This window comes from Miniopterus natalensis, chromosome X (assembly GCF_054644295.1).
Source record: "Miniopterus natalensis isolate mMinNat1 chromosome X, mMinNat1.hap1, whole genome shotgun sequence".
NCBI classification, from domain to species: Eukaryota; Metazoa; Chordata; class Mammalia; order Chiroptera; family Miniopteridae; genus Miniopterus; species Miniopterus natalensis.
Genome location: NC_142103.1, coordinates 97,118,629 through 97,130,950, shown reverse-complemented (window position 1 = coordinate 97,130,950; position 12,322 = coordinate 97,118,629). Strand labels below are relative to the sequence as shown.

General features: G+C 35.8%; 1 protein-coding gene and 1 long non-coding RNA gene across 5 annotated transcripts in view; one reads left to right on the top strand and one right to left on the bottom strand.

Annotated features, from left to right (window-relative positions):
* Nucleotides 1-12,322, top strand: part of LOC107526787 (uncharacterized) — a 93,039-nt gene that overhangs the window by 26,271 nt on the left and 54,446 nt on the right. The gene's annotated exons all lie outside the window — the stretch shown is intronic.
* The window catches only part of ADGRG2 (adhesion G protein-coupled receptor G2), a 98,388-nt gene that overhangs the window by 35,648 nt on the left and 50,418 nt on the right, over nt 1-12,322 (bottom strand). For 3 of the 4 annotated variants that reach the window (XM_016199358.2, XM_087829476.1, XM_087829477.1), the window contains 4 exons: nt 7,771-7,806; nt 5,171-5,215; nt 3,568-3,606; nt 1,605-1,646 (listed from right to left, as the gene is read on the bottom strand). In XM_016199358.2, the coding sequence (XP_016054844.2) occupies nt 1,605-1,646; nt 3,568-3,606; nt 5,171-5,215; nt 7,771-7,806 (162 nt within the window). The remainder of the gene's footprint in view (nt 1-1,604; nt 1,647-3,567; nt 3,607-5,170; nt 5,216-7,770; nt 7,807-12,322) is intronic. The other variant, XM_016199359.2, reaches the window with a different exon arrangement.

Below are 12,322 nucleotides of genomic sequence, written 5' to 3'. Positions count from 1 at the left end.
TATAGGCTTTATGAGATTACAAATACAAACCCTGCATTCAACAAGCTTACAATCTAATGAGTGATACTAGCCAGTAAAAAAAAAAAAAAAAAAAAAGATATAGTGAGGGCAAAATGGAGTAATGGCCAGGACAACGGACCACACAGGCATATGCAGGAGGCAAAGATGAATGGGAGATGAAATAAGCCACATTAGAACAAAAAACTTCATACATATTAACCTGAGAAACACTTTCAGCAAAGGTGAAAGGAATACATCTCTTCTTTGATTTGAAAATAGTTTAGGGTTTACTACTCTAAGAATCTTTCCTTCATTAATTTCATCCTCTTGGAAGAGTATAAGAAATCTGTTGTAAATGTGAGGGACAAATGCTGACAATGTACTAAGCAAACTGCCAAGGGGAAAAGGTTGTTATATTAAGGAATATTTTTGTATCCTTGTCAGGTCCTGTTTTGTCGAAATTATGGACACAGTGCTTCATTGCTATTTTATTACCATCACACTTTATGAGTGCTTAATTCTTTCCTAAGAGAACTAGTTTGGACACAAACTAAAATTACAATTTGAATTAATGTGTATGATATGGTTTCTGCCAGAATGATTTAGTTGACATTGGGTGTGTAGGCATCATGGTTCAGCTAGTTTTTGATTTTGTGAGCAAACTGAATTTAGGTGCCAAAAGTTACCTGAAATGTAGATGTCTGTATTGTTCCACAGCAAAGTTTCCCACATCAAAAGAGAATGATTTCATTTTAAATATACTTGCTTATGGATATAACTCATTAGAAATATATACTATGCAATTATACAATATATAGATGGTGGGTAGTAATGCATTAAATGTTTCATACAACTATTGGTCTGTTGCTTACTAAGCTTTTCATTCTATCACATCTCATCTTTCTCTAAATTTTAATGGCACCTTCATTTCCAGTGATGTTTGTCTCATGCTGCTTACTCATACTGAGAATTTTCTTTCCTATTGCTAGGGTTGTTATCGGTAATGTCCCCCAAGTACATGGCCACAGGTTGTCCTTTAAATCACGAGTGAGAAAACTTTGTAAAGCGTCAAACAGTAAATATTTTAGGCTTTGTGGGTCATAAAAGGTGAATTTGGCCCATAGCCCATAGAGTGCCAACCTCTGCTTTAAAGCAACCAGAAACCTTTGTTAACCATGTCATTTATCCCTAATCTTGCACTAGGTGCCTAAAAGTACATCCCTTTTTTTATTTAAAAAGAGATTAAGATTCACTTCTTTAAGGATCTTTCCTTCATAAACTGCATCTCATTGATAGTCATTAGCCCCTCTATCTCCTATGCTTCTTAACCATGTCAAAAACAGTTGTGTAATCACTGCCTTTATCTGCATACAACATATTCATGTTAATTATCTGTTTATTTGCCTTGTTGCTCCCCACAGACTAGAAGTACAATCCCAACACTTAGTACAACTTCAGGTACCCGGTGCATAAACATCTATTCATTAAGAACAGCTTTCATTTTTAAAAGGTAGGAAAAAAGAGAAAGAAAACATTAACATCAGCCATTTGTTTAATTTTACTTTAGTTATAAAAAAGAAAGTCTTGATATTGATAAGTCATACCTGATGCATTGAAGGTTTTTACTATAGTGATTTTAGTTTTTTCTGCAAAGAAGCAATTTAAATATTAGAGCAGAATTGTTGCTTGTTTTTAAAAAACAATTTGCCATGAGTATCATTTAGTGAACTAAGAAAATCATACTGTCGATACCTTTAATATACTATTGGTCATCTCAGCAGAATGAATGGGAATCGCATACACAGATCATATAGCATAGGGTGGGTCTGGGATTTAGATTCCCATGTTTACCCAGTTAGATGACACCCATTACACACTCCACTGCTTGTGCAATTTTACTGCAGTTTCCATGCTCTCCTGCTGATAGACAAATCAATGCAGAATTACACTTCAGATATGTAGAATGAAGTCACTATCAGGACCTTCAGGTGATAGGTTGTAAAGATCAGGTGATTCAGAATAAAAATTAATGGAATCAGTAAACACAGAATCTAAAATACTGCGATTACACTCTACAACCAAGAAAGTGTCCTGCTATTTTCTCTAAGAGTTAATACAATGCTATTCCCATCATATTGACAGATAACATTATTGTCAGAGAGGATGAGACTATCCAACTACAGTCATACAACAAGCTCACAGCAGAACCAGGACAGAACTGTTCAATGTCAATGACTCACAAGTAAATATTAAAACACTCTGAAGAAGCAAACCTTAGAAATATCTTCCCAACACACTTTTGGGACAGAGCCCAAAGTTCATTTCCCAGATAGTGGAGAACCAGGTTCAGAAATCCTGGCTGTAAGGATGGCAAATTGGAAGAGGCTGCATTCAGGGCACAGATTTGCAAAAACACTCTGTCTCCTAGGGTGAGTGGCAAATTCTGAAGAAAACATAAAGCTCAGATCTTAGAGAAGCACTTAAGAATGATGACGTTATACTGACAGTTTCAGAAGCCTCATTTGTGTATGTGCTATTAATGAGTTTCTGTTTCAGTGTGTGACTGACCTATGGGCAATGATTGGTGGTAATTATAGAGGCTGATAGCATTTGTATTATCCTGAAGAATCCTTTAAATACATTATTTTGTTTGCCCTGATACTTTCCTTTCCAGAGTAAAAAAGATACAACTGTGAAATGAGCTTCTGGTTCTAGTAAAAAAAGTGCTTTGGGGGAAAAAGTGTTCAACCTCACTAATAATAAATGCAAAATAGAACCTAAGGAATTGAGAGAAAATTTTAATAATATATGATATAGATTCAGCTCTCAGCAAAGCTATAGTGATACAGACATTCTTATCCATTATTGGCAGGAATGTTGCTGGTACAACCTTTCTAGAAGGTAACTGGGCAGTAGGCATCAAGGGCCTTAAAATATCATAATGTTGACCCATTAAATCCAGTCCTTGGAATGCATCCTATGAAAATCAGGGATGAATGCAAAGATATTGGCACAAGGATATTTATAGCAACAATTTCTATTTAAAAAGTAGAGACAACTCTAATGGTCAACATATGATACACAATGGGATATTATCAAGTCATTAATAGTAAGGGACATTAAAAAGAATTATAACTTAATCTGAAGTCAAGAGGGCAAGATATAACAATCTACATAAACTATGACAGTGTATATTTACATATGATACTGAATGGAAATATACCAAATTATTAACAGTAATAGCCTTAGGAAAGTAACATTAAAGATTAATTCTATTTTCTTTGTATTCTTCTATATTCTCCATTCTTATGTGCTAAGATATATTACTATTATACTAAAAATATTATTTTAAATAGAGTGCTATGGCCATAGCAGTTTGGAAGATCAGGAGTGTGGTGATACCAGAATTACAGTTCAATGTCAAAGTAAAACAAGTAATAAATCAACAGTTGAAGGCACAGGAAGTGGGCAAGGAGATAACCTTTACTAATCCGAAAGACCACACAAGTGAGAAACTCAAGAAGCCACAGAAGACAGCTATTATATTTAGAAATAACTTGATATTACCTGTCTTGTTTAAAGTAGATAACACTGTTGAAGTAGCAACTGAAATAAAATAATAAAAATTAACCTAACTATTGGCATGATTAATAAACACACGCATCTTCCTAGGTTACTTAAACATTTTACATCTCCCAAAATCCTGGAGAAGTAAGAGAGCTTTGTAAAAGCCAATTGACATTACCAAATGTATTTGCTTCCCAACCCCTCACCACACTATCCGTTCTCTAACCCCCAGAGACAATTCCTGAGCAAATATTCATTCAAAATGTGTTTCCTAAACATAAGTTAGGTGTCTAAAACATAGCAACATTCCTATCATTATTACATTTAAATAAACTCATATATGTAATTTAATATTTTGTCCCCTTTTTTCTCTATTATAATGAAATTCCCTAAGGGATATGGTATCTTCACAGTTAATATTAACTTTAATAGATAGTCCTCTGGATGCTTAATATATTTTTATCTAATGTAGTTCATTCTTATGAAAGTAATTCTAGTTTAAATTTGGAATTCTTGAACACTATATTCAACTAACTTTTAGGGAAATCTCATTTTCATCTTTTTTCACTTGAAATCCAATTTAAAATCTATTTTATTGGTATTTCTTTTAATGAAAAGCATTCTAGAATTTATTATTCTGGATGAAACTTTAGGGGGGAAAAGGAATGTATTATATTATCACACTTTTTAACCACATAAAATGGAATCCAAATACTACTGCCAAAACTATTTTGAAGATGTTCTTTCGCTGTAAAAAGTAATTGCACATAAACATGATAATGTCTGGTCCTTGGCATTAGACCAAAACTGAATTTATACCAGTTTTGATCAGTGTGAACTGCATCTATGATTGTTTATCTCCTTAACTGCCAACCACATGGTGAGATTTTATTTTGACCAAGGGATTGTGAGAAGTATTGGGTTTTGATTGCAATAAGATGGAAGGCTGTCTACCCACAAAGGGGAAGGAACAGAATGTGCTGCCCTGCCCACCTCCTCGAATATAACCCAGTTCTTTTTCCTTTTCTCCAGCATAATGAAGCCAGTATTTTATTTAGGTTTATACTATTTGAAAATTGATAAAAATCATCTGTAAAAAAGCTGTCTTTGAACACTCTGTGCCTCCAAATCCATGCTGAATCATATTGAAGTAACTGGATGTGCTTTTCATATTTAAACAATCTGTCATATAAAACATGTTGGAATTGTGTTGGTGAGCAAGTGAAATGGGGTATTCATAATGTGGTCAGCATTTCTTTTTTTTACAGAACAGTTAGTGTGACGGAGGGCTGTCTTCCTCCATGATAATAAGAATTTTATCATTTAACCAGAAAGTTTAGGTTGCTCTCCAGGATTGTCAGTCTTGGGTTTTTTGGGTTTATCTTTTTGATTATTTGAATATGGAAACCTTCAACACCATTCATTACACTTATATTCATATTAATGGTTGTCAATTTTCACTTGCTTCATAAAAATTATTACTATTTAGGCTTGTAGTTTCAACCTCTTTGGTCCCAAGGGAAAAAGCAATACAAAGATATAATTAAATAAAAAACGTAACAAATTGGGCTAAATCTAGGTTTAAATTTTTAAAAAATCTTGCCTGGAGTACCATTGGAGTAGGGTACAAAACCAATAAGAGAGTCAGCTGCAGGAGAAAAAAACGCAAATTTTTCAAATTAGTACTTTGAAACAATTATTTATTGAATTTTAAGGAGCTATAACTTTTGAGATATAATCATGAAAAGAAGTGGAAAACATGCTATAAAACCAGTATGTAACTAAATCTGCAAGTCTTATAATCACTTGGTATACATTTAATCAGAGAATTGTAGAGAAAGAACCCAAGAATGAAATGAGTGCAATTGTCCCATTTTACAGATGAAGAACCCAAGGCTCATGATCAGGAAGCATGCTCCTACTTATGGAATATTATGGAAATAAGTTTAGGAACCACAACAAAATATAAGACATACTAACTTTCAAAAATTTTCAGCCAGAGAGTTCTAGAAAACATTTTATATTTTAAATATTTTTCAAGCTACAGTTATAAAACATATTGGCACATTGGCTCCATTTGGTTATAATGATGCCTGACAATTCTTCCCATAGTGAATTAAGGATGTAAAAAAACAACACATTACTATCACTCAATACTGTACTACCTAACACAATTTCCTGGTAAGTTATTTTAAAGTATGGCTACTATTAAGACAATCAAGTTATAAATTTACAGTGGAATAACTCCACTTATGCTAAGGGTGCAGTGTACTACACACACTTTGCCTGTTTAAATATTAAAAAGATCCAATGGCTTGACCTCTACATACACACAGGAAAAGTAAACACAAATATTTTACAACTAAAACAAGCCTTGCAGTAGGAAGCCTGATATTCAGCCATAAGGACATTTGGGTGTGTTGAGGCACTTGGCTGGCCTGTCTGTTTTAGACCGCTCATGCCTTGGCTGAAACACACACACCCTGTCTGTCCTACGTTATTCATTCCATATTTTGTCATTTACTACATTTTTAAAATTACTAAGGATATTTCTTCAGAAGTAAGAAGTTCCTGAGCAGTAAGATTCAAAGTGTGGCTATGGAATCCTTTGCTCCTGTGGCAGAACAAAATAATTGGCCAAAGGTGGTTTTTAATCAATTACTATCAATTCTTCTAAACACTGATGACTGGTGATGCCATGCAAAGAAGAGGCCTGTGGGCACAGCTGCCCATCCGTCCCTGATGTGCACTGGCTCTTAGTTTCCAGTTAGTGCACCTCTCCCCCAGGGCACCCAGAACCCAGGCTGTGACTGGACCCAGTGTGTGCCTCCAAAGCCCCATATCCCATTCCATGCAAACAGGATTTTGCAAAGATGTCACTATGATTAAGTCTGATGAAGGTTATTGTACCAGAAGAGACATGCAGTGTTTCATTTTACCCTAGAAGCTTCACCATGAGGGGGAAAATGGCATAGTAAAAAGATCTTGGGATTTGGAGACTTGCAGTCCCAGGTTTGAATCTTTGCCCCATTACTTAATAACCCAGAGTAATGATAGTTATTACTTATCAAGGGCTTACTCCGTGCCAGGCACATGTGTCATCTCAGTTCATCTTCACAATTACCCTATGAAACAGGTACTATTATTCTCCCCAATTTACAGAAGAAGAAACTGAGGCACAGAAAGAAAGATGAAGGAACTTGCCCAAAGTTGCATAGCTAGCAATGGGGTAAGAGGATGGTGGCTGAACTGAAACCCCAGTAGTGTGCTCCAGAGAATGTGCGAACATGAACAAGTTTTATCCTCTCTGGCCCTCAGTTTTTCATCTCTAACGTGAATATAATGATTCCTATGTTGCAAGATTGGAAGCTAAATGAGGTATCTGAAGACTCCCAGGCATGAAGTACGTGCTTGAGAAGTAATAGCTATTATTATTTTGTTTAAATGAGTTAATAACAGTAGAAGCTCATTTTCACACAACTAAGAATACAATGAGTTGACTGACTCCTTATCACAGAAGATTGTTCTCTAATATATGGTATACCAGAAAGAATACAGAAGTAAAAGTCCAAGAAGCCACCTCTGTGTGATGTAGGACAAGAACTGTGTGACCTTAGACAAGTTACTCAGCCCCTCCAGGCTTCATGTCATCACTAAGGGATGGCGCTGGACCACTTTACCCCTGAGGTCCCTTTCCAACTAGCAGTCTCGAATACAGGTTTTGTTCCTCGTTCCTGCTAAGATGGGTCCTAGTTATAAATTTCTCTTTAATTTATTTGCCTTTCCATTCTTATGAGTGCTAAGCCCTTAGAAGCCTTTTGAGAAATATTTGTTCAGTGTGGGTACTGAGAAAGCATCCCTCAGATATAAGAACATTCGGCATGTTTATGTTCTTGATGCTCTTCAGGAGACTTGTGAACTAGAAAACTAAAAATAACATTGAAGAACTTAAGCAGTTACTGTACTGAAAACCCACAGTTTACTCCCTCCCCAGCTTTGTCCAGCAATGTGTGGGAACAATATGCCTGTCCTCTTATGTTTGCTACTGATTTTTCAGGTATAGATTTAATGACAGAATTTAACGTAATTAAGCTTCATGGGGAAAAAAACAATTTTGCTGTATCTGACTACATGCCGTATTGCATAGAGAACGTTAAGACTATTTTCCTGAAATCCCCCATAGTCATGAAATAATAGTCTTACCAGATGGTGGTAACAAACTGGAATTACCAGCATTCTCTGTTGAGGAAAAAGGTGATTTAAAATTAGTTCAGTTTGCAGATAAATTTGTAGGAGGGTAACATCTTAAAAGGGGAGCAAATGTAAAATGAGTTGCAAATAGCTACCAAAAGAGGGCAGTATGTTAATTTACTATTATTTTTTTCAACAGCGTAATCAGTACTTCTTTTCTTTTTTTAAAAAATTTTTAAAAAATTTTATTTTTGCTTAAAATATTACAGATGTCCCTTTTTCTCCCCAATGACCCATTCCACCCCGTCCCTTCCCCCTCCAGTACTTCTTTTCAATTCTCTACAAAGACGTATCTCTGGTGAAGCAATTCTTCCAATTTAACTGTTGACTGTGCTCTATATATTTTGTGATATAATGGTTTAGTACATTTTAAACTAAAAATGATGAATAAGAACTTTAGTTGTTGGCTAACATTCATTACAATTTGTACAAGTAAATGTATACATTTGCATAAATTAAATTCCTATTAACTGTGCTTCATTTATACCTATTAGCACAGACTTTATGCCTATTAAGCCACTTCTTTCTTATGAGTTAAACTAGGTCAGATGCCTCTGGGTGTATAAACTACAAGAACTGCTGTATTATTTATTTTGGGAGGATACTCAGATTCTGTAAAGGAATAGTAATTCTATTTTTTTAATCCATGAAAAATAATACACACTTACTGGAGAAACTTCAGAAATTACAGATAAACAAAAAGAAGAAAATTAAAACCACCTGTAATTTCACCACCTAGAGATAAATTACATTAACATTTTGACATATATTCTTTTTTCTTTCTATGTATATATGTATATCTACATATATACAGTTGACCTTAGAACAAAGTGGGGATTAGGGGCAACAATCCCCAGCACAGTTGAAAACCCACATGTAACTTTTGACTCCCCAAAATCTTAACTGCTAATAGCCCACCGTTGACCAGAAGAAGCCTTACCGATAACATAAACAGTTGATTAACACGTATTTTTTATGTTATATGTATTATATACTGTATTCTTACATAATATAAAGTAAGCTAGAGAAAAGAAAATGTTATTAAGACAGTCATAGGGAAAATACATTTACAGTATTTTTTGAAAAAATCCGCATATAAGTGGACTTGCACGATTCAAGCCCATTTTGTTCAAGGTCAACTGTATATAAATAAATGGATAAATGCTTGTGTATATATGTATTGATATGTATGATAAGAAAGATCATATCACACAAACTATTTATAACCTGATTTTTCTCCATGTACCCAGAATAGTTAATGACTTGATGGCCTAATTTAATCGTAATTGCCTCCTCTTAGTCTCTGCCCAGTCTCTGCTCACCTCTGTCTTAGATGTTAGAGGAAATGGACTAGTCAAGCATAATATATATCCCTCATGTTACTTTAATATTCCACCAATCAAAGAGTATGTTGAGTTAACAGGAGTTTAATTTATTAAATACTCTTGGGAGACAGCTGGTTCTTTGAAAAAATAAACAAGATTGATAAACCTTTAATCAGACACATCGAGAAAATAAGAGAGAAGACCCAAATAAATAAAATCAGAAATAAAAGAGGAGATATAACAACTGACACCACAGAAATACAAAGGATTATAAGACAATATTATGAACACCTATATGCCAACAAATTGGACAACCTGCAAGAAACATACAATCTCCCAAAACTGAATCAAGAAGAAACAGAAAATCTGAACAAACCAATTACAACTAATGAAACAGAAGCAGTAATAAAAGAAACTTCCAACAAATTAAAGTCCTGGACCAGATGGCTTCACAGGTGAATTTTACCAAACATTCAAAGAACTAAGACCAATCCTTCTCAAAGTATTCCACAAAATTCAAGAAGAGGGAAGACTCCCAAACTCATTTTATGAGGCCAGCATTATTCTAATTCTAAAACCAGATAAAGACACTACAAAGAAAAATGTATAGGCGAATATCCCTGATGAACATAGATGCCAAAATCCTCAACAAAATATTAGCAAACTTGATCTAGCAATACATTAAAAAGATCATACATCATGATCAAGTGGGATTTATTCCTGGGATGCTAGGTTGGTACAATATCTACAGATTAAGTAATATGGTACAGCACACTGAAGAAGAGTTGAGTACCAGGGAAGAGGCATGGAGAGTGATGTTGAAAGGCGAAAGGGGCTAACAGTGGCTGCCATAGCTACCAATGGTTACAACCTTCTCTGCTGTTAAATCCTTTGAGCAGAGCTGTGTACCCACAAGGAAGGGGGCTGATTTGAGTCTCACCTCTTTCTTAGATGTTAGAGGAAATGGACTAGTCAAGCATAATAGGAGAGCCAGAGCAGAGAAGGAAGTTTTCTGGAAAACCCACAGAATTGGTTGGCCATCTCTGGGTAGAAAGGTTGGATTCACAAAAAAGAGGTAAAACCTGATGAAAATTTAGCTCAAGGGCTAGACCAGCCCACCCCACAGGCAGAGCTGGCCTCTTCCATCAGGGGATTTACGGGGCTCCAAGCAGCTATGTACAGTGATGAAGGGAGGAAATCTGGTAAATAGAAGCTAGAGATTTTAAAGCTGTTTTTGCCCACTTTTTTTTCTTTTGGCATTTTTTCTTCTTCTAGAAGCCTGATTGCTCAGTGACTAACATTTTATTCACTTTCTGCCTCTCATTATGATGCTCCACATCACTCCTCCTGGTCTAACAGAGAGAGATCCCCGTAGGCCTTACATTTTCCTGAGTATCAGCCTGTTTCTCTTGGGCTCTCTCCTAACTCCCTTCTCATTTGTTACAACCAAAGAGGTGGTCGTCATTTCCAGTGAGTCATATATTTGAGCTCCATGACACTCTTAGGAGACAAAATATTTCCATTGTTAAAAAGATTCATAAACAAAGAAAGGAAAAACAGTTAAATTTTTCAGATTTTCCTTTGGAAACCAACAAAGAGCAAATTTTAAAGCATTATTCATTTATTGAAGTCTTGATTTAAGTCAATAAATAAAATTATTGTGATGTGTCTATAAAATTTACTCGGTATGACTCCCTAGTGATTTTTTTAAAACAAAGTCCATATATTCCAATTATGATGAGCAGGAGTTTGGCATGCATAAACTTAGCATGGAAGCCAAACAGAGGAACTGGAAACTCAAGAAACTGGCTCCACTGATGGAGTCTCTTTCCCTACGTTTCCTCCCTGACACTTTGTTTCAAAGTTATTGCCACTACTTCCCAAACTCCACTCCCACATAGCCAAGTGTGATCTGACCACTGCCGCCCTGTGAATGCCTTACTGTCATTGCCTCTTCAACTCCATATATCTAAGAACTTACCTCTCATCACTTCACATCATTTTCATACCTAATCAGTTCTTGAATTTGACGGTATTGCTGGTAGCACCAGCTATGTAATTTAAGCTGGAAATCTCAGTGTATTAGTTTCCTGTTGCTGTTGTAACTAATTACCATGAATTTAGTGGTTGAAGACAACACAAGTTTGTTATGTTATAGTTCTGTAAGTCCACTGCATGTTCTGTAAGACTAAAATCAAGGTATCAATAGACTGCATTCCTTCCTGGAGGCTCTAGTGGAGAATCTGTGTTCTGCTTTTGGGGGGGTTTGACAGAATTCAGTACTTTGTGGTAGTAGGACTGACCAAGGTGCCCGCCAGCAGTATATTGAGAGCTGTTACCAAATTCTGGAAGCCACCCACATTTCTTGGCTCATGCCCTATTCCTTCATCTTCAAAGCTAGCAACTGCGGGATGGGGTGGGGGTCCTTCTCATGTAGCATCCCTCTGACTCTTCTACTTTCCTCTTTGACTCTTAAGAATTCTTGTGATTAGATTGGGCCTACCCAGATAATCCATGATAATCTCCCCATCTCAGGGTCCTTAACTTTAATCACATCCACAAAATCCCTTTTGCCATGTAGGATAACATATTTACAGGTTCTAGGCATTGAGACATGGACATTGTGGGGGAGCCATTATTCTTCCTACCATACTCAGAAATCCAGTATTTTAAAATTATGAAGAATATGAGTTGCAAGGAACCACTCTTTATGTAGAAAAATCCCACAGGTGTTGAAGGGCCCAGAAACCCAAAGTTAATTTCAGCAATAGAGCTGAATCTACAAACCAAATGCTTACTCTCTGGCCATTACTCCCAACTCCTCCCGTATCTCATCTTCCATCTCCAGATCTAGTCAATCATCCTGTGCATTCTTCTCACTGTAACTTGAGGCTGTTGCAAGGATTAAAGACAGATGGTGTATGTATGATAATAGTGAACACTGATTCCTGTGGTCTAGGCTTACTGTATTAAGGGCTTCTTACACATTTTATTATTTAATTAGCCAACAGCTCTATCAGATATGTGAATTTATTAGCATCAGTCCTTTTTAGTGCTTGAGAAACTGAGGTTGGGCAAAGTTTATTGACTTGCACCAGCAATTCATAGTAGAGCTGGGATTTGAACCCAGGTAGTCTGACATCAGAGCCTACCCTCTGAGCCTCCATTCTATCCTGCTT